This window comes from Osmerus mordax, chromosome 4 (genome assembly GCF_038355195.1).
Source record: "Osmerus mordax isolate fOsmMor3 chromosome 4, fOsmMor3.pri, whole genome shotgun sequence".
In the NCBI taxonomy this organism is placed as follows: domain Eukaryota; kingdom Metazoa; phylum Chordata; class Actinopteri; order Osmeriformes; family Osmeridae; genus Osmerus; species Osmerus mordax.
The window spans coordinates 8,494,466-8,517,075 of NC_090053.1; the positions used below are offsets into that span (position 1 = coordinate 8,494,466).

At 44.8% G+C, this 22,610-nt stretch overlaps 2 protein-coding genes across 3 annotated transcripts; one reads left to right on the forward strand and one right to left on the reverse strand.

The window, feature by feature from the left end:
* Positions 1-891: 891 nt before the first annotated feature.
* On the forward strand, positions 892-4,090 carry lmod2a (leiomodin 2 (cardiac) a). Its single transcript, XM_067234328.1, has 3 exons — positions 892-1,164; positions 1,649-2,950; positions 3,891-4,090. The coding sequence occupies exons 1-3, from the start codon at positions 892-894 to the stop codon at positions 3,906-3,908; spliced, it is 1,593 nt and encodes a 530-aa protein (XP_067090429.1). The 3' UTR covers positions 3,909-4,090.
* A 1,845-nt stretch (positions 4,091-5,935) lies between these two features.
* On the reverse strand, positions 5,936-19,312 carry wasla (WASP like actin nucleation promoting factor a). Of its 2 annotated transcripts, XM_067235441.1 has the most exons (11): positions 18,736-19,310; positions 16,909-17,043; positions 16,662-16,748; positions 16,291-16,387; positions 14,985-15,008; positions 12,156-12,423; positions 11,514-11,556; positions 10,291-10,444; positions 8,062-8,633; positions 7,693-7,801; positions 5,936-7,481 (listed from the first exon to the last, which is right to left on the reverse strand). In XM_067235441.1, the coding sequence occupies exons 1-11, from the start codon at positions 18,838-18,840 to the stop codon at positions 7,420-7,422; spliced, it is 1,656 nt and encodes a 551-aa protein (XP_067091542.1). In that variant the 5' UTR covers positions 18,841-19,310; the 3' UTR covers positions 5,936-7,419. The 2 variants fall into 2 exon arrangements, with proteins under 2 accessions (XP_067091542.1, XP_067091543.1); XM_067235442.1 differs by lacking the exon at positions 14,985-15,008 and having other exon boundaries at positions 18,736-19,312.
* Between the last annotated feature and the right edge of the window lie 3,298 nt (positions 19,313-22,610).

Sequence of the window (22,610 nt, forward strand, 5' to 3'; positions counted from 1 at the left end):
ACTTTTTGGACAACAAAACTTAAATCTTGTTCACTTGTCCTGAATCAGATTTAAAAGAGGCACAAATATCTTCCCTTCTGGTACAACCCACAGAAGGTACCTAGATTCATTTAACATGTCCTGTCTCTCAGAGTTGGCATAGCTTGTGTTTGAAGCTCACTTCAGATCAAACTGGTCAACAAGCATATCTGTAAGGCTATTATGGTAACTTAATCGTGCTAACCCTGTATTTTAAAAGATCATGTTCAATGACATGGCATGATACAGCAAAACTTTGTGATGCTGTCCCCCATAGCGCCATTAGATAATGCTTCAACAACCTTCAAAACACTCATTCTCCTGTTTCTAATTTTGTACTTGTTGTACTTGTGTAGCACACAAGACACTAAAGTAAGCTGTCTTGATAAATGACATTTCTGTACTGGACACTATACTCAAGCATCTCTTTCCCACTTGGAAAATAAGTGTTTACAATACATAGCAGCATGATAAATCTATGCAGTATGTCCTGACATATTATGTAACATTATCAAGCTCCATCTTTGATGTGTCCCCCAGGCTTTGTTGGGCTCATTTCTTGGTAGGCACAAGCTTGCCACAGGTCTCCCAACTGACACTAAGTGGGCTTCACATTCCTCCTGTAAACCTCTAACTGACCCCCCCCCCACCCTAAAAAAAGACAAGAACGTCACTGGAAGGCACTTGGTTGCCCCCCAACCTTCATCCCCCCTCCCTTAAAGGCTCCTCTGGAAGCTAAAGAAGATTAGATGCACAAGAGCTCTTGCTGTCTCTTTCCAAACCACTCAAACTGTATCAGCTCCCTGGTCTCACACTTAAACGACTCCCTTTCAGGCTTCATTAAAGCAGGTGGAAGACTCCAAAAGTCCAACCATGAGTACCTTTGGGTACCACAAGGAGCTGGGAAGATACGAGGAGGTGGACGAAGAAGAGCTGCTGGCCACCTTGACTTCTGAGGAACTCCAGGAACTGGAGAGCGAATTGGCCGACATCGACCCTGACGACAACGTCCCGATTGGGCTGAGGCAGAAAGACCAGACAGCTAAGACTCCGATAGGCACCTTCAGTAGGGTGGCACTACTGAAATACTTTGAGGATGAGACTCTGAAGCTGTTGGATGGGAATTCAGAATTATGTGCTCAACAGGTGAGTAAGGGTAGATGAGGATGATGTGAGCAGGAATTAACAAGAATAAATATTATTATTATAGTTCTTAAATACAAGTTAAGTACATATATATATTAGGGATCTTAAAACAAAACAATACTTGGAGTTATGAAATGGTGAACATTTTGATTTGATACTTAAATGTTAAATAATCTGACACATAAAAAAATGTATAACACTAACTAAATATACTGTTAAATCTCACTGTTTAGCATAGTACAGTAACAAAGTCAACTTTGACAGAAGTCACATTCACATAATTGATCCCACAAGGAGAACAGTACTAACCACAAATGCTTGCACATGGGTAAATAGGAAAAAAAAGTATTTAAAAAATGTTGTCAGAGAAATACCAACTCTAAGGATTTTGTGTGAGCACAGAGTTGTTGACATATTCCTCATTAGGAGGATCAGTGTCTGTGAAAGTGAGGGCACAAGCACATGTTTCACCCTGTGAATGCAGGAAAGCAAGGAGGAGGAACCATCAGATAAAAGTGAAAGGGAATGTGGAACACAGAGTGACAGCAACATCACTGGGTCCAAGAACAATGAAGAGAACAACAAAGGCCTAACTGATGGAGGGGGTGCCAAAGATGAGGATAATGATGAAGAGAAGAAAGACAAGTGCAAAAAGGAGCCTTTTCCAACATCGGACAGATGTGGTACGAATGCCGACGTCCCATGCGGGAATCCAGAGAAAGGACTTTGCAAGAAAGACTTGGGGACCGAAACCACAAACCTCAACCTTAACGCAACCTCGGACAGGCTGAGTGGGAACCCCATCGTGATCGACGAGGCCCTGGAACAGATCCTTCACGACGATCCTGCCATGACGGAGCTCAACCTCAACAACATCGAAGACATCTCCCAAGAGACCCTGTTGCGCTTTGCGGAAGCCCTGAGCGCCAACACGCACGTGCAGGTCTTCAGCCTCGCAAACACCCACGCCGACGACCGCGTGGCCTTCGCCATCTCGAAGATGCTGCGGGAAAACCGCTCCGTCACCAACCTCAACGTCGAGTCGAACTTTGTATCCGGCCGAGGCCTCTTGGCCCTGTTGGCATCTCTCCAACACAACAGGACTATCGTCGAGCTACGCTTCCACAACCAGAGGCACATCTGCGGGGGCCAGGTGGAGATGGAGATGGTGCAGCTCTTGAGAGACAACACCACTTTGCTGAAGCTGGGGTACCAGTTCGACCTACCCGGCCCAAGGATGACGGCCACCAGCATCCTGACCCGCAACCAGGACAGACAGAGGCAGAGGAGACTGCGACAGCAAAGGGAACAAGGCCTTCCAGAATTACCAGTCACAAAACAGGCAGTTGCCAACCATACAGGCCAAGTGTCCGGTTCCAAACCTAAAAACAAGTCGAACCAGACATTAGATGAGTGCCCTCAAAAACTGACACGTAACCACCTCACCTCAAACAAGGTCCTCCCTCCTCCTCCGCCTCCCCCTCCCCCATCAACTTCTTCAGAGAAGAACAAACCAACCAGGAAGATTGCGGATATGATAAAACAGCACGAAGGTTCGAACGGGGTGAAGGGTCAGCCGGGTCCGAAGAAATCCAAATCCAAAAAGGGCAAAAACGGCTCCAACGAAAAGGAGAGCACCGACATCCTAAAGGAGCTGAGGAATTCCCTGAAGCCTTCCCTGCGAAAGAGGAAAGATGACCTCTGCTGTCCCCTGGCACCCCAGAGGTCTGGCAGAGACGACCTCATGGAGGCCATTCGTGGGAGCAGCATACGATCTCTCAAAAGAGTAAGCATAGCATGTGTACGGCTAATTGTGACTGACAAATACATTTAAGGGGCATACGTTTTTGTCAACACTTTTTTTTGTAGAACTGCAAACAGGCAAACAAAGGCTTTGAGGACAGTCAATTAAAAGGTGTCAGTCTGCACTGTATTTAAACAGATGGGTTCTATTCTAAACTCTTCCAAAAGTAATTAAACCTCCTATGTGGAAACACTGCTATCATTGGATGACAGCCCTCACAACCCTGCGAATTCTTCCCACTTAGAGAAGTTATTTATAGATGGACATTTTCACCCCTGGCCGATATGACAAATGGCTTGGAGCATGGATGCACAAGAATGATATCACGGCAACCTAATAAACAAACTGGAGGGTAGATACCCCAGTAGGCAGTCAGCAGTGCAGTTGAAGGGGAGTTACAAAACAAATAGGGCCTCACTAACCTATATCAGCTCACATGAACGTTTCCTTTTAAATTGCAAAACATTTACTAGTTACATATATACCACATTAATGTGTGTATACGAGTGTGTGTGTGCATAAATCCTTATCCTTTAAAATGTTATACAAGCATCACAAGCATCATAAACAAAGATACTATCAGCACAACTGTGAATGAGATGACAGAGGCTAGCAGCAGGAGCTTGCTCTGTGCGATGGAAAAACATATGAATAACTGGTCAAGCATGTACTGGTAGGTCTCCCAGCAGATTATGTGTGCACTTAAACTGACCTCCATCACAATTATCACTGCTTAAGAACAACTGCTGGTATGCCAGGCTATATCTCTCACCATGCCAAATGTCTTGCTCTTTCAAGTGTTCTCTCTTGAGGTTTCTCAGGACCAAAATATCCACCTACTCATCTACAGACGATAAGATTATATCTGTCCTTGTTTAGTTGTCGATCAGTGATATGAACAATAACATCTTTCTCCCAATAGGTGAATGTCCAAAAGTGACCATCTCTCAAATTGACGGGATTGATGGTCCTCTCGGACAAAGCAAAGGATGTTTATCTCAAGACAAGAAAATCTTCTGCACAATTGCTCACCAACATTAAATTGTATTTATTTTTGTGATATGAGACCTTTGTTACACTTTTTGGCTAACTATTTGTATTAATCCAACTTACATGATGACTTCTTACAATTCATAACTAAATAATGTAATTTAAAACTAAATATTTTAATGTTATTAACACAATAATATACAAGTAGGATTGTATCTACTGTGTAATTTGTAAATAAATTATGTGGTGTGCAGAGGACCATAAGATATTGGATTGCATATAACTTCTGTATTAAATTGTTTGCTACTTTGATAACCAGGCTGCAGTAGGACTGTATGGGAGAGTGGGGTCAAAGCCATGGGGACAGAGCCAGACAAATGGTCCTTTCACAGACAGTTTTCAACACAAAATCACGTCTTGAAAATACTGAATTAAAATAAACAATAGTTTAGAATATTGTTGTAACAACAGTTATGTAATGCTTTTGACAGCACATGGCTGGTTTAACCCCATTAATCATCTGTGTTATTATTATCTGCCAGCTTTAAGCAACACCTGGTCCTTGGTGTCAATCGTTATCAAAACAACGGCAAAGACCCTCTTACATCGCAGTATTTGCAACTACAAACTGGCATAATTGCAGCTCATCAAGGATCCTAAAGATAAACCTCAATTCATACACTCAGAACAGCAATGGCTGGGAACAAAATGACAAAGTGTTAGTACTATCTGTAACCGAATTGCTTTTAATCCAGCGTTGTCGCGTTGTGTCTGTCTTGGATAGGATCCTAATTCCTAACTTTGTTTTGCAGCTGTTCAGAGCAAACACGCTTCCCACTGGAGAAACTTCCATTAAATGTCTCTAGTGTGAGAGAGCGCGCCCTTTCAGAGAAATGTCATCCATTATTAATTGTGGAAAATGACGTTTTTATTTTAGCTGAGACTAAGATGAAACAGAAAAATACAAGACATATTGTGACAGTAAACGTCATGTATAACACCCTACTGGAGAAGTTATGAAAGAATGGATTGCTATTAGGGTGTCACTCAAAGTAGCACTGCACGGTGTAGTGTAATTATCTATAGATGTGAAAATTATCACCACCCTCTCAAATCTAATTTAACAAAGAACAATTAAGATTTCAATTAGTCCTAGGCATTTTCTTTTCATTGAAAGAGAGTGTCTTGAATTAAATATTCCGGAACATGAACTGCATTTAAAAAGTTGTGTAGGAGTACAGCAAACAAATCATGTATTAATAATGATTCAGACAGGAAGACTCAGTTAGTGGGGCCTAGAATAAGAACCTTTTTTTGAGAATACTCATATCGGTCATGGCGGAGATGGTTCTACTCGCACCGGCTCTCCAGCAGTAACCAACTGACACACTGTCTCGACATCGAGGCAGAGCTCAATACACATTCCCCTATTGGTAGAGGGTACACAGCACCAAAGGTGGAGGCCGGGTGGTAGAGGGAACAGGAGAAACGCGTTGAACATTCTGTGTCACATTGTCGGAGTGTGGGTGAGTACCTGCTCTGGCCCTAGCTGTAGGAGTGTCAGGCTGCGTAAAGTGACGGTGGTGCTGAATATCGCCCCAGTCTCCAGCATGAAACTGCTTCGCCCGATTATAAGGCCCGTTCAAATAGTTACTTGAGGGAGCACCTTTGTGGTTTCATAGGTACCTAGAAGACAAATTAGCAGTAGCAATTACAATCAACCTTAGTTATGCCCTCAGATGAAATCCCAGTAAAAATGTTCTTTACACAAGTAGCATTGGAATAATATTCTGTAACTTAAACCTAAGTTTTGAACTTAGAAGGGCGGTACAAATTATGAAATTGGTATTTTACAAGAGTGATTGACGGGCTATGTATATAACACACAACAGGTTCTCTGTAAATATTAACATTTATTTAAGTGTACAATTTAGTAATTTCATTGCTTTTTTTCCAACCCATTTTACAGGTTTGATGTCAGTATCATGGTTCTTTAATGCAGCAATAGCTTCGATGAAGGATGGTAAAAATTCAGACAGACGATTACAGTTAAAATAGCATCCCATTACTCCTGTATATACTGTGTAATGGAAGGCATCTTTGTCCATATTTCAAATCCATGAGTAAAACCAAAACAGTTCAAGACGATTCTTGCAAATGCCAATTTTGGTTCATTATTTGCCATTTTTGTCAACAGGTGGCATTCACAGACTCATTGCATAAAAGTAATGGTTTGTAATTAAACAGGATAGGGCATTTGTAAATTAGCATCTTAGTAGGAACACTGACTGGACAGAGGATACCAGGGGTACTCCCATCACTTCTACAGAAGGGGAAGGGGAAAATGTTGGGGGAATTGCAACCAGATATACAAAAGGGAAGAAAAACAACATGAAACAAAGACAAACCGCACAAAACCCAATTAAGTCCCCATAAGTACTTGTGTGCAAGAATGTGTGTGAGTGTGTGTGGGAGAGTGTGTGTTTTGATGAATTACTCTTTTGATAGCGTTTATTGGGCATTGAGGAAGAGGAGACTCAAATCGAGTGCCCCTCATTACTTTGACCACTTCAAAGTACTGGATGCAACTGTCCAAGATAGTTGCTAATTAGCATAAATTGCTCAAGTAGCCCAAGATGAGATATGAAGGCCTTCATTTTCCCAGCTTATGGTCAGAACAAAAACAACACAACACCTAACTATTGTAGTGAATTCAATACTCAATTTGTGCAAAAAAGTAACAGCCTTGAATACACAACCTTTGAGTACACATAGGGCTTCATCATCTGGAGGGTGGACTACTCATGAAAAAATAACTGCTAGGCTATGATCTCAATAAGAAAATCGAAGGTACACAAAAAAGTAGGGTAAGAAAATAGTGTTATCTCGCATCAACCAACAATTACAACACAATAGGATCCCGTCCACCTGTTAACGTACATTTCCCTTACTTCGCGGACAAGGGAAAAGAACATTCAAAGTAACACACTAATAAAAAATATATCCCATCGAGAATTGCACACAGTTTATCCGGGAATATCAAACTACTGGAGGTCACCGTCACAGAGTTGTCTTTGTCGACTGTCTCCTGCATGGCTTGTCAATCAGCCCACCCCCTGCAGTGTCAGGAGAAGAGTTAGTCTGGCAAAGTAGTAATCTAATGAACGGTTGTCAAACCTAAGCAGTTTTGACCGCTTATAACACCACCATGTCATGCTTTTAACGGTGTTGAGTGCATTCTATAACAGGGAAGGTGGAGACACTTTACAGAGCATGTGTGACAACTTTCTACCGATTAAATGAATGAGGTATTGCACAGATTAATAAAATGAAAGCAAATAAAGGCAACAATAAATACACAGAGAATTCATACACCATTTACATTACAATTTTAGTCGGGTTTTGGAAGATTTGTTTGAGGGACAGTCTTCGCGACAAACTGTGACAAGGGGCAGGGGCAGCTAGTCATCCCATTCATCATCGTCCTCGAAATCCTCATCCTCATCATCATCCTCATCTTCATCTAGAGAACGAGAGAGACGTTTGAGGTTTAAAAACAAAAAAACGTTTGAGGTCAATATTGTATGATCTGGCACACGCAAAACCAATAACACATCTGCACAGAACGTTGCCTCAGCGCTCTTCTTGTTGGTGTTGTGTGTCTTTAAGTGAAGGTACTGGAAGATGAACTGTGTAGGTGTCAGGTGAGTTGGTGTGGCAGGCACTAGGCTCACCTGAAGAGTGGATGGCTTTGCTCCTCTTCTGCATCACCTCCATGAGAGCCCCGACAATGCCCGCCGAGGGAGCTGGCGTCCCGGGGCCAGACTCTGGGCTGTCCGGAACCTACGAGAAACACACACACACACAAATGCTCAAAAAAAAAAGAGTCATGTGACACTAAAAGTTCAATGGAACACTGATTCTGTGACTGCCATCATTGTATTCTAGGTTTAAACTCTCATGCCAAGAGGTGTAAACAGCAACAACCCCCAAAAAACAATATATATATTGTTCGGTTCTTCACATCAACTCTAGGGCAGCTCTAAGTGGATCGGTCATAAACTGCAGTGCGATGACCGTGTGTCCCTGCAGGGTCCACTCACGTTCTTGAGCTGGATGCCCTGCCTGATCTGGTCGAGCAGCGCATTGCGGCCCACGCCCGTGGACGGCGGCTTGTTGTTCTGCTCCACCTTCTTCAGCTGGGCGCCGCCCCGGATCTGGTCCAGCAGGGCCGACTTACCCACCGAGCCCGGCGAGTCCCCGCCTCCCAGGCCGTCCAGCTCTGGAGGGGGCGGGGGGCCCGGAGGGGGGGGCGGGGGTGGTGGGGGCGGAGGGGCTCCCCCGGCGGACGGGGGCGGCTGGGCCGGGGGCGGGGGCGGCGGGGCGATGGAGGCGTGCGAGGGGGGAGGCGGCGGCGGGGCTTGGTGGTGGTGGCCTCCGTGACCGCCGGCGGCCCGGGACGGGGGAGGGGGCGGGGGAGGCGCGCCCAGGGCGCCTGGTCTGGAGGGGGGTGGGGGGGGAGGGGCGGAGCTCGGGGCGCGGGAGGGAGGAGGGGGTGGGGGAGCGCCCCGCCCTCCCCGAGACGGGGGTGGAGGTGGTGGGGGGGTGTGGGCAGAGCTGTGAGGGGGGGGAGGAGGAGGAGGGGGGCCCCCGCGAGAGGGAGGTGGAGGTGGGGCTAAGGAGACAAAGAGAGTGAGGTCACATTAAAAGTTAACAAAAAATAAAAATTAAAAAAGTTTCAAGGTTTCCTTTTACCGACTAGCTGGGAGATTGGCATTCTAATCACCATTAAAAGCTCACTTTGGCACTTTTCACAAAGGAACAATTTTCTCTATTTTTAAGGCTCTGAAAAAACTAACATTTCGGAAAACGCACACACTGATGAGCATCCAAATCACTCCAGCACAGACAGCACCCCAGACACGAGGCAGTCAAACTAAAAACAGCACTGTGCAAGCCTTCAATCCATGCAAGAACACTGCTGTTATTAGAGGAGTTGACAGAGCCCAGTGGGGGGCGGGAGGGGTTCGTGTGGAGTCAGGTGGCTGAGCGGTGAGGGAATCGGGCTAGTAATCCGAAGGTTGCCAGTTCGATTCCCGGTCATGCAAACTGACGTTGTGTCCTTGGGCAAGGCACTTCACCCTACTTGCCTCGGGGGAATGTCCCTGTACTTACTGTAAGTCGCTCTGGATAAGAGCGTCTGATAAATGACTAAATGTAATGTAAATGTGTGTGTATGGGAGAGCAAGAGACACTCAAACTTACCGGCCGCAATGTGTGCAAAGCGACCATCAAGTTTAATGCTACTTCACCCAAGTGATGATAAGATTACTGTAGAACACTGCGGCGACTGGTCATGCATAGGTTTAAACCGTGTAAACAGTCAACACCTGGCAGAGACTCAGACCAGACACAGTCCAGGGGCCCTGTCTGTCTCGATGAGTGACAGGCACAGGTGAGAGCCACCGCATGACTACGTGCACGCAGTGGGTAGGTGCATGACAATGAGATTGGAGAGGAGAGAGAGAGAAGAGAAAGAAGGGTGGAGCAGAGAGAGAGAGAGAGAGAGAGCGAAAAGAAAGAAGGGTGGAGCAGAGAGAGAGAGAGAGCGCGAGCGAAGAGAAAGAAGGGTGGAGCAGAGAGAGAGAGCGAGAGCGCGCGAGAGAGACACAGCGATGGAACTGACACACACACGCAGACTGACAGCCTCACAGTCAGATAGTTACCCACCACACCACCTGGGCGGCCCTGGGAAAAACATCACATCATCTCAACACTGGGGCACCACACGTCTAACTGCAAATAAGGCCTGATGTTTTGTCACAGTATTTGGAAAGTATTGGAAAGTAATTGAGGTGATCCAACATGATTAATTGTCCTGAAATCAAGTACATCCAAGTACTAGACAGTCTTTACAAATGTCCCTGGTCTACTCTCGATAGTACTGGTCAAAGTGTGGCCCTTTGCAACGGAGCGTCTCAGTGTAATGCATGCTGAAGGCCTCATGGAAGGGGGATTAACCCTCTTGTACACCACTTAGCCTGCACACATCTCCAACCCAAATTTTGGGTCTAAGCAGCAACTTGCAAATAATCTGCATAATCTTGTATCCCCAAAGAATATTGCTGGAATATTTATTTGAAAAAAGAATTTCATCAGTGTTCATTCCAAAGTGTGCGTCTGTACATGTAGCGTGTACAAGTATATATGGGAGTGTTTGTGAATATATAGTGTACAAATATATATGCGAGTATGTATATGTATGTGTGTGTGTGTGTGTGTGTGTGTGTGTGTGTGTGTGTGTGTGTGGCAGTGGTTCCAGGAGAGCTCACCTTGTCTCCTCAGCTCGTTCTTCACAGCCTCCACGCCTCCCTTCTTCTCGATGAAGTCGTAGATGACCTTGGAGGTCTCCTTGTCCTTCAGCTGGGCTTCTGAGATGCCACACATGTCAAACAGGTTCTTCAGCTCTGGGTCCAGGTTGTTCAGCTGGGGGACGACGACAATGACGAGAGAGTCAGGAAAATCACACAAATCTTTGGGGATTTTAGCTAAAGCAGAGAATAGTTGTGGTTGGAAACCATTGATATCTCAGAAACCAATAGCAGCTAACTAAGACAGTACACATTCCAGTGAAATGTATGTATGTATGTATGTAAATGCATGTACTCAAATAAAATGGTCAATTGAAGTATTGATTGGGGTGCACAACATATTTATTCTTAACCATTGTAAAATAGGCTGTATATTCAAGACTTTGTTTTGTAAACGGTAACAGTTTTAACTCATGTTTGAGACGTAACAGAGCTCTGTTGTAGTGGTGACACTGTCTGCAGAGGCCCCAGTCTGACATCTAGTGGAGGAGGAGCAGGATTACATCTGTGGTTGCATGGACTGGCTTACAATCACAATTGCAATGTTACAATAATGACTCATTACTGTTCACAGGCCTTTAAAATGTCATCTTCCGTGTGCAGCTCTGTGTTATAAGCTTGGGTGCTCTTTAATCTATTGTCCCCAATCTGCAAACTATTTTGATCCAAAATTCCCCAGTTTCATTTCGAGACTGTTCTGACATGAAGGGTGGAAGAAATAGTGATTGAGATTCATGACCAGTCAAGTAAATACACAATTATGGCCAAGAGAATGGTGCTCAATCAGTCACATTCATTACAGCTGGTTAATTGACCATTTTGTTTTTATCAACCGACCGACCCGCTTTATTGCTTCTAATTCAGTTTGCTGCTCCTAATTTGTGGCGAACATACGGCCTTAAAATACACGTATATCAACTTTTTAAAATATAAAAACAATACCTCCAGTCATTTAAACATGAAAAATAAATAAATAAGTCAAGCTTCTGGAATAATCGTGGGTTGCAGAAGGCCTACATGAAAGCATGGATGCCTGCTAAGTATGCGTTGTGTGTAACAAGAGGCCATTGTGTGGGTCAACCATGCATCAACCACACAGGTCACCATTGTGCGGCAAAAAAAGGGCCCCGGTTTGCAGCAGTGTGTGTGTGTGTGTATGTATGTGTCATTGTTGCGGTACTCACATCGAAGCCTGTGTTCGGATCCCATCCCACATGGCCAATGTGTCTGAGGAAGGAGACGCACGACAGTGATGAGCGCATCACACGCACACGCCGGCATGTTCCATGTACGTTCACATGCACACACATGGGCTAGCATGTGCAAGAACCGACCCTCATGAAGACCCACTTGGCATGCAGAAGTTCACACACCCATACAATACATGTTCAAACACACAAACACACACAATTGAGGGATTGAGAGGGTCAGAAGACATTCTGAAGCACGCCCTCAAACCTGATTATCCAACTCAATGTGTTGCGTAACTGAACAAAAGCTTTCGTTTTTTTTCCTCCCTAAACATGATGATGCCAAACCTAGAACTGTGACTTCAATTTCAGTCTGAACTTGACAACCTATGAAGGTTCTGTGTGACCGTTTATAAAGCTTCTAACAACCTAGCGGACACTAACATTTCTTTATTTCCATTTGGTATATATAAATGTTTAACAGTTCCTGGAGAGGCAGAGAAGAAGCACAAAGGTGCTCAAATCCTCCCTTTTTTGAAACATATCCCGGCGAATAATCTAGTCAGAAAAACACGACGCTCTCGCGTAGTCGTGCTTCTTTGCTGCAGACTCCACACTAAAAGCTCTCTCACTCACTGGAAGTTGCTGGGCGTGCCGATGTCAGCCTTGGTGAGCCTCTTGCCCTTCTTGCTCTTGGCCTTCTTGTCCCTCTTGTTGAGGCTGCTGTTGCTGAGCATGTTGTTGAGGTGGTAGGACTGCTGCTGGGGCTGCTGGGGCTGGTGCTGGGGGGGTGGCTGGTGGTGCTGCTGCTGCTGCTGCTGGTGGTGGTGGTGGGAGTTGTGGAAGCGCACATTGTTGATCTCTGGGTTCTTGATGTCCACCGTGGCCATGGGGAGAGCAGGGCCTGGAGGAGGGAGGCAGAGGGAGGCGAGGAGAGAGGACAAGGCAGCGGGGTGGGAGGGGAGTGAAGAGGAGGGAGTGAAGAGAGGGATGGAAAGACGAGGGAGATGGAGGGAGGGAGGGAGGGAGGGAGGGAGGGAGGGAGGGAGGGAGGGAGGGAGGGAGGGAGGGAGGGAGGGAGGGAGGGAGGGAGGGAGGGAGGGAGGGAGGGAGGGAGGGAGGGAGGGAGGGAGGGAGGGAGGGAGGGAGGGAGGGAGGGAGGGAGGGAGGGAGGGAGGGAGGGAGGGAGAGAGAGAGAGGGGGAAACCTGTTAAAACTATAGCAGCTTAGGGAAACGTATATGTTTATGACTTCATGAGAGGTAGTAAATCAGTTTGGAGTTACTTTGTTCATAGTCTCACGTCACACTATGTATATAGTGTATAATACACTATGTATTATCTATTATCCAAATACATTTTATTTTTGTCACTGGTACTTAAGGGCAGGGTTGGTAATGTTGTTGAGACACTTTTTGCTACATTTGCTACAAGTGACTAGGCTAACTAGAAATACCCCACACATACGCTAACTTAGTCAATATCAGCCGGCTTCAGTAAGGCTTCTCAAGATTGCAGTGAGGTCACCAGGTTCTCTAAGAAACTCTCAGACACAATCTCACACACACCCTAGGTCACAGAGTTCACGGTCCTTAAAACATGAGTTCAAAAGGTTTAAGTTGCCGGGGTCTTAACTAGGCTACATCTCCAATCATATTTGTTTAAGTACTAAACTGTGCAGACGATTTTTGTGCAGAACACCTCTCTGCTTGTACTGAATTGTGTTCTCCATCTCCTCTCCTTCCTCCACTTCTTCGTGGGAGAGCGAGGAGAACACCTTCATCCAAAAAAAACTAAAAAATCATTCACTTCAATCAATGAACGCATAGGCTACATCAAAACCAGGCTTTCTTAGAGTTAGCCCACAGATTAGAGGAATAGATGGGAACAACCAAGAGACTCAAGACTGCGATTTTCAAACCATGTTTGGCCAAGTTTTTATTGCCGTTTCCTCTGAGAAATGTGTCCAACAATTCATGTGGAGTCGAATTCTGTGTGACTAGTCGCTATACTGAAATTCACAGCCATTTTCAGATGACTAATATTACGGTGTTCATATTTCCCTGGGGCCAACTATCGTCGTAATGGAACATTTGGTCCCACATCCTTTTTGAGCCAACCAACAGTGAATAAACTCTCCGAAAACACGTCTAACTAAAACTGTCCTGTTGAGAGCAGTTCAGTCCTCGAGATTGAGATAATCTGTACAAAACACAGCAGTCTGACATAATCAGTAATCCACAGATAATCCCACTCCAATCCCTCGATTCCCTACAAATGTTAGAAGTCTCAGATATTGACTGGAGAGAAATGCGTGACTTTGAAAGAGTTGTGTAGAGACACACTCCCCATTCTTTTATGTCATGGAGCACTTATGCAAAACGATACAAGTCTATTCCACAAACAAGTCCAGACACACCCTACTCTACATCTCAGTTGGTTTCAGAATAACACCAATCTGACACTTACTGCAGCTAGGCAAGACAGTCACTATTCTTGACCAGCCATAGAACACAGGTTTATTCTGAAACTCCAACAGTAACTAATCAATGCAGCTTCTCACACGTGGTGCACATCTGAAAATGTGCAAGTACATGTTCTCATGTCGTCATGGTACCCACTCATGGCGGACGATGAGAAGACAAAAGGTGTGGGGGCCGGAGGGGGCAAGCAGGGACAGGGACACAAAATAGGAACTGACTCTCGAAGCAAAGAAGCAAATCTAGGGCAAATATGTCCCAATTACGCCTGCTCATTTAAACTGAAATGGTGATTAAGCCCACACTGTGAAAGCCCTTTGAAGGACCTTTCAAATCATGATGAGGAATACACTCTAAAAATCCTTGAGGAAAAACACAGATTCTATGTCTCAGGAGCCTTTTGAGTAACACTATGTGGACCACAAACAACACTGTAAATTGTAAGTGTATCGATTACATAGTACAGTCAATTGTAAGTATTCCAAATGAAGGAGTACAGTGAATGTTAGGTATACTAGGTTAAATCAGCCATGTCATGTACCATAGAAGAGGGGGGAGGTCTGGAAGTTGAGTTAAGAGGGCTCATGTGGCTCACATATGGCTGCAAACCCTGGAGGACCCTCAGGGAACGCAGAACTTCACTGTGTCATTAGAGTCGACATGACTGTGTGTGTGTGTGTGTGTGTGTGTGTGTGTGCGCGCACGCACTTGCTCACACATGAATTGACAGGCTCACGACTGCATTTAGCTAGCGCGTGCATGTGCTCACTAACAAATGTTATCTCGGTAGCTTAGCCGTATCTAAACTGACGGCACACATGCCTCCAACATCCCGAGCGCGTATGTGGACATGACGCGCATGCATGAGCTTCCTGTAGCGCGTCCGCCCGTGTACAGAAACTCCTTTCGGGGAGAAAGCCGTTTCAGGTCAAACTCTTGATATTTGAAAGCAGTAGTGAGAATGGAGGAGTCGACCGTTAACATACCATTTGGAGGATCGCGTCTTTTTTCTGCAAGACAAAATGAACACGGTTACATTTCCAATAGAGCCGACTCGACAAAAGCTTGCGTCGACTCAAAGAAAACGACGGAGACGAGTTAGGGAAACGAGCCTGGAAAGGGTGAGGCCAGCAATTTAGGAAAGCTGATGGTTAGTTAACGGAATTGGAACAGACAACAAGAATTAGGATGTCAGTCCCCAGGCTCCCCCACCCCCCTTTCTGGGGGGGGTTTGCAGAGTGAAGGCAGCCATGACAGTGTAGAGAGCATGCGAGAGAGAAGTAGAGGTGGTCCAGAGACCATTCCCCTGTAGCCTTTCCCAGCGGCCCCATAACTCCTGATTCCAATCCTGACGGTTTTCAATAGTTCTAAACTCTTCCTCTCATAACACATGCAGTTCACTCAGGTTGCGCTTGAGCAAAGTTCAAGAAGCAGACGGCGCGAGAAGAAAAAGAAAAGAAGGCTTGGAAAAACCACTGAATAAAGAGCTGGCTGTCCCCGGTATACCCCACCACCAGACACACACACACACTTTTACCCTGGCCCCGCTTTGTCTTTGAACCCTCACAGAGAGAGCTGCTCGCTTCAAAGCCTAGCATGCAGAGAGAAACAGGAGGAGCTGGAGGGAAGCCAGACAGAGAGCCACGCTGTGGCCCTCTTCACCACAGTGAGACGGTGCTGGGTTTACTACGGCCACAGAGACATGGGCCGCTGAGTTTACAACACCGAACAACCAGAGGGGGAAACAGACGTCCCCGTCGGGAACCTCGTCCCCGACGGGCACCCAGACCCACGTGGCACAAGAATGACCTACCCCTTAACTATCTACTTTAACCTCGAGAAAATGACTTTTGTAATTTATTTATTGAGACAGTTGGGGGGGGGGGGGGGGAAGGAAGAGAGAGAAAGAGAGAGAGCGAGAGAAAGAGACGAAAGCAGGGAGAGAAAAGGAAAGTCATGCAGGAAATAGCCCGGGCCAGAATCAAACCCTGCTTTAAGGTCTTAGCGTTACGCGCTCTTACCCAATGAGCCAGCCAGTGAGACGCCCATTTGTTCCTAACTGCCCATACTGGGTTAGTATGGGCAGTTAGGAACAAACTAGAAAGGGAGTAGGTGCCAAAAGTAATAGGTTTGGGACTGGTCCCTTAGTTTTGTTAGTAGAGTGAGCAAAGAAAGTAGATAAAGCTGAGGATGACATCTTGAAAAGAGTTTTGCCCTTGTCCCCGGGCAGGGTTCAGAGGTAAAGGCTGCAAGAGGACCTTTGGTCGGCACTGCCAAGGTGGTTGTAGTTACCGGTTTTGCGTAGTCGTCGGCCGAGCAGGTCGTGGAGGGCTGCTCGGAAACGCTTGGCCTCCTCCTCGCTAGCAAAATTTAGGCCTATCTGGCAGGACTGGAAACAAGATGAGAAAAGAACATTCCTTTAAGGTCATGATTATTTTGACATCCTACATTGTGTCCGATGTCTTTCCTGAGGAGAAAAAGTTGAACTTCTAATTGATATTCAAGATCAGATGTACATATTTCATGACTGTCATTAACAAACAAGAAGAGTCCTTTTTTTCCAGAGAACTCCAAGAAGCGGAGAATCCATTAGCTTGATGACACTACCAGATTACCACTCTGGAATAGTGCTTTTGTTTTCCCCAACTGTTGAACGGACTTACATCTCCAGCAAACGAAATAAAGTAGGGTCTGGTGCTGTTGATGGAGAAGTTATTGTACAGCTCCTGCTCAAACATGGTTTTCCCTTCCTGAAAAATGAGAAGAGGGGGTGGAAGGGGGGGGGGACAGAATAGTCAATAGCTTAACTCTCATGGTGGACAATTTCGCTGCCTAAGAAACACTTGTGGGGCAGGGGAGGCAATTTACCACTGGGTACACTAGATAGGTTGCTACACTAAATCCCCTTACCTTGATGTCAAAGACCCTTATGTAGTAGGACCTCTGGGGGTTGTCCTTGATCAGACAGGCCACTCCGCAGCACTTCTTCACCCATGACAAGCTCCTGTCCGTCCCATACACCTGCACCACCGCTGAACACAGAGTCTGGATGGGACATTCATGAGGAAAAGAAACAATGAATTTTCATATTTAGCGAGTTGTCAATTGTGTGACGCTTCCTGTACTCCATGTCCAATATGTTATCTCAACCTCCGTGGCTATCTATTTAAATGCTTTTGTCAGCCGATAAGCAAACATGCCAAATAAGGAAGAGGAAGAAGTGAGGGATAAGGTGCAGCATCTAAAGTTGGCAAACAAAGGACTAGGCTAGCTGCAGGGGCATTGTGTACACACTGTTTTAAACAGCAACAGTTAGGTGCTCCAACAGAACTAGGCTAAAAATGGATTTGGTAGTGGTTTGAAACACCTGGCATTAATTGGTTCAATAATAGGCCATTCCTAAACCAAATATGGCCATGTTGGCAGTCAGGCTCCAATTGTATGCCGTCTTTTGTTGCACTTCATTCTGGGGTCTAAACTGAAGTAGGCTACGCATAACCTGAACATTTGTCTCAGGTGTCCCAGCGTGTTAGCGCTGTTCCGAGAAATGGGATGTACTGTGTTGCACCATTGTCAAAGACTCTTGTGCTTATGTTGCTTTAGACACCATTATTGAGCAGGTCAGGTGAGATTCATGACAGCGGGCAAAGACAACACAATGAGTGTTTGTTTTCCTTCTGAAAGGTCCAACCCCCCCAACCCTCCCCCTCTGGATCGACTTGGTAACCTGTGTACCCGGTCACCACAGAAACTTAGAGGAAATATCAAGTGCTGGCTTCCTCATCTGTGATTTAACATTTGTGGGTGAGAGAACATGAGGAAGCACTTCTCACCACAAACTCCTCATCATAACACAGGAAAGGTCACAGGTCAGACCTTTAATCCATTTGGCCATATTTGTTTCCAGGATAATAAAACAATTGTGCTTAAAGATAAATAGTTAATGATTAGTGAAAGCAAAAGTTCCTCCTCATGACTGTCACCTGAGCTTGATTCTATTCTGGTCCTGATTTTTTGTTTTACAATAAAATGTTTTTTAAAGGACCTGACATTTTCAACAACCAGATGGTTGATTACTGCAATGTTGGACCGCTTAAATACACTCACTGAGGTAATACCAAGGGTGGCAGAGACGTACATGTATCCATGATTCAGGACACAGACGAGAAAATACTTGCATATTATGCGGTTAATTATGAGCGAATTCACAAGATAAGCTGTGAAGCTGAGCTCTTGCCCAAGCACGTTTACCTGCCTCTCATTGTAAAACCGGAACTGTTGAGCACACACTGGCTGCATTGCGACAGTGCTAAGGGTCCTATCTTCCTTATAACACCAAGTTGACACATTTTGACAACACGCACAACGTCGTAGCAAGATCTCAAATCTTTGAGGTTTAATCAATTTGGAAGCATTCCACAAATATGCGTCTTCTCAATCAATAAAAACACAAAGTAACATAAGTAGGCCTACAATTTGAACCGTTCAAGAATCCCAGAGGTAACCTAGTTTATTTGCCGACAAAATACCTCGGACAAGCAATATAGTCCAGCTCTGTAAGCAAACCCTGCACAGTATCCTACTGATCCGTCCGACGTAATGTCGCATTAGGTTGTGTTGGTTTTCACATACAAATATATATATATTCATTTGAAAATGTTGGACCATGTCAGAAAATGTAAGATTAATTGCACTTGAACTTGTGAACGATGCATGGTCGTAAACAAGTGAACTTACGATGCATTTCCTGCTAAGGTAGTTGAAGAGGCATTCGTTTTCTTGCGGGGTTAGGAGAATGGAGCCCACATTTCCAACCCGCCGTTGAGACGGATGACTATTCATTCTCGGGAATAATCGTTTTAGTTCACAAAACAAAAATATCTATCCACAGTTAAGAATATTACATAAAATCCATGCAGGCTTTGGTCGCCATGGCCTGCAACCGGATCAGCTCATTTGGTTATCTCCAGGGTGAAGGACAGAAAAAACCCGAAATGTTCCTGGATCCCGGTTGTATGAAAATAACCTTAATGTGTCCCTTGCCCTCGAAGACACCGTGGGAATACCAATCTTTACTGAGAAAAAAATTCTAAACTTTCATTCGGAACTCCAGCTGCAACATCGATACATCCATCCAACATGGCAGTAAGAAGGAACGTCCACCTCAAAAGTCTTAATAGGGGTGTTGGGAAAATCGAAACATAATTTCGCTATAACAAACATATAAAAACGTCCACAGAATCTAAATTACTTTCCAAAGTATTTTTTTATTTACCAAAATGCTATGTATATATTTGTTATTACAATGTGGACGCCAGAATCTATTGAAACCAAAATGTATTGTAACCAGGAATGGTCTGACCCTTTTTCCCCATGGAGTTTACGACAGGAATGCAGTCCGCGTATGCGGAGGGGGTGCGCGTGGAGCTGGGCGGAGACTATTGACGGGTAGGACGAGGGAGGGGCTACTTTGCTGTCACACTCTCAAAAAACAGTAACAGTGTTGCATGTGGTCATCGTTTCAAGTAGGCTACATAATTGAGTAGAATTTGACACGAGCCAACATCCTGTTTTTAAAGGTCTTTAGGTAAAAGAGGGTTCGTGTATATAGGGTTGGAGTGTAGTATGAGGAACTTTAATCCAATTGATTTATTTCTTGGACAAGATTAAATCGAGTTTAGGACTAAAGAGTTGTGTTTTTAGGCCTAAATGTAGGACTACTAGATATCCAAAATACAGGCCAACACCAGGCAATGGTCAACTTACCCCCACAAGGGGACAGAGTGAAGATTTCCCAGGATTTATTTACATCCTAGATAAGAGGAGACGCGGACAGATGGATAGACGTTATCCGGTGTCCTTCCAGGTGGCAAATGCGACTTCCCTAAAGCCCGTCAGAGAAGTATTAGCAAAACCGCTAATCTATAGACTGGTGGCTGCTATCATGTTTGTCCTCCTACCCTTTCGTGTTGTGCTACCCTACGGAGCTAGCCTCGTATGCGTGCGGCTGGAGAGTGACTTGGTGCTGTGTGTCACACTTCAAGTCCAACCACGTGATTGACACACACACACACACACACACAAACGCACTCAGGTGGCAGAAATACCTTCAATGATTATTCTGCTCTCAACAGATGGGCAGTAAGCACACACAGCAGGGGCATACAATGCTTCCCAGTTGTTGTTGTATTTTGGCTGTAACCCGCAGAGAGCACCCAGGGGATTACGTAACAATGATAGACAGAGAGAATACACTGAGAACCGGGTTTAACAGGGAAATTACAGAAGGAAGATCAGTCGTTTTAGACGTGCCCAAGTATGATGAATTGATCCGCTCAAATGCATGTACAGTACACGCAGGCACACGCACACACCCTCAAACACATTCTCTCCTTTCTTTCCTCTCTCACAGAGGCGCGCGCACGCACAAACACACACGGACCGGTCAAGATGGCTAGTCCATTGTAAGCTTCCATCAGTTCACGTCATCCCAGGTGGTAGCTGGAGATATGCTGGCCTGTGAATATTCATTCATTCTCATCACAAGTCGACTGTGCGCTGCATTCATAAACCAAACCTCAGAACACAGTGGTGGGCACAAAGAGGCCTATTCTCCTGTGTGGCCCCATCATAGACCAGTGTGCCTTCCACAAGGACACGCTGGACCAACTTCAAGAGGCCCCTGCCAACTTGTGACAAGTAGGGGACAGGCATTTGTCATTGTTCCCTCTGGGCATGCATAGTATGTGGTAGATATGTTTTGTGGCATTGTGAAATAATGAATAAACAAAGCCTTTTGTATGCAAGCCATGATACAGGGTGTGGCGGAAAGTACACGAATGTGGATGCGCACATAGTAATGGTATGTATGTGTTTAAATATTTCTTGAGAGTTTTTTTTTTTTGCCCTGGATGTGTCTTCCCACCCATGTGAGGAATGCTGATGTAGAGAGGTATGGGAGTAACCTAGATCTCTGTTGAGGGGGAGGGAGGCTGGAGACAACTTGTTTTAGGGCATGACCAATCTGCAAACCAATACCTAACTGGTAAATCAAGTTACAGGGCCAGCAGACACAAACAGGTTTGACTTAATCCAATCCATTCAGGCGTGTAAAGAGATGTAGTCACTGGCATGGATTGATACTCCAGGAAAATATACTAAGAGGATGTTTTAATAATATTTTGTTGAAATAGGATAAGATGCATCACTTGGGTGTTGCCATTAAACTTTTCTCAGTCGGGTCGGGCCTACATAGTATTCACCACTAGGTGGTGGTAGACAAGCACCATCCAATAACGTTTCACAATTTAATTCTCAATGAAAATTAATTGAGCTTCTATTCATGTAAACCCCACTGACTACAATTTCCGTTGGATGAAGTTCGAGTCGGCATATTTCCTGAATTTAAATTAGCTTTGGTTAGTTCAGGAGGAAATTAGAAACAACCAAACTCATTTAGTCTAGTGAAACAGCATCTTAATTAAATTCAGTACCTCGTCTGTGATGTTTGTTTCCTCCAAGAAATTATGTGTCGACATTGACTGACAAAAGACAGTTCCAGAGGCCTGACCTTCAAAGTCTCACTCGATGGTTCCAGTGCTGATTATCTGTTGATTTAGACTATTACAATGGTAGAGAAGTAGAGTAGGCTATATAAATAGAGGACTATGTAAAGAGATGCTGCAGACCCATCATATTATCATTATTATTTACCAGACACAAATACAAAGCGACTGAAAAACAGCTTTAAAGGGAATTGAGACCCTAAATATTATGACATCGCCAAAATTATTAACTACAGTACCAGAATTCTTTTAACCCTTGTGCTGCCTTCGGGTCACATGACCCAAAGGTTCATAACGAACCACCGTTGTGTTTACCCAATTTTACCCAATACAAAAACAAATAAAAATAATTTTCTTTTAACCATTGCAATGTGGGGGGTCTGAGACAGCCCGACAGTTAAAAGAAAATGCTTCACTTTGTTTTTGTAGGAGGTAAATTTGTCGCAATACGATGGTGGGTCAGAACGAACCGAAGATAACACAAGGTTAAGGTTAAAACCTCATTGGCTTCACAGGAACATGGGGACAGAGGGGAACTACTGGTACCCCATTTACTGTCCCTGTGTCCTGGAAACGAACACCTCGCAAATCCGTTCTCAAAGCCTGTGCGTGACCATACAAAGTCAAAAACAGCTAAGCAACCTTTTGGTAAGCAGCTCCAGTATTTTTACAGCTGAGATGAGAGACTTCCACCACCTCTCCATCTCACTGTTGGTGTGGAAAACACAATGAGAAAGATGAGAAGGCCAAGGAATGCATAGTCAGTCATTTCAGTAAGACCTGGCGTTTAAGAAGGTTAATGAAAAAAAGAACTTTACGCACACCCTGTTAAGCTGTATTTTTTTCTTTTTTTACAGGAAATACTTAGGGCTTAGGGAATGTGCTTTGATGGCACATACTCAATGTGTTCAAAACAACTCCTGAGTTAGTTTAAGTTGCCAAGTCCAGTATGCAGACGTAGGATGGAACCCCAGTTTGCCTCTGAACGCAGTCCACATGTTTGGCTTGCAGTCGTCCAGCTCCGTAGGTGATGATGACTATGGGTAT

Excerpts from the sequence above, each read along its gene's own strand:
- wasla (XM_067235441.1), bottom strand. The coding sequence starts at position 18,840 with ATGAATAGTCATCCGTCTCAACGGCGGGTTGGAAATGTGGGCTCCATT. Across the intron at positions 11,557-12,155 it reads GGCACGCCCAGCAACTTCCA|ACACATTGGCCATGTGGGAT; the intron begins GTGAGTGAGAGA and ends CTCCTTCCTCAG. Across the intron at positions 10,445-11,513 it reads ATCCGAACACAGGCTTCGAT|CTGAACAACCTGGACCCAGA; the intron begins GTGAGTACCGCA and ends GTCGTCCCCCAG.
- lmod2a (XM_067234328.1), top strand. The coding sequence starts at position 892 with ATGAGTACCTTTGGGTACCACAAGGAGCTGGGAAGATACGAGGAGGTG. Across the intron at positions 1,165-1,648 it reads CAGAATTATGTGCTCAACAG|GAAAGCAAGGAGGAGGAACC; the intron begins GTGAGTAAGGGT and ends CTGTGAATGCAG.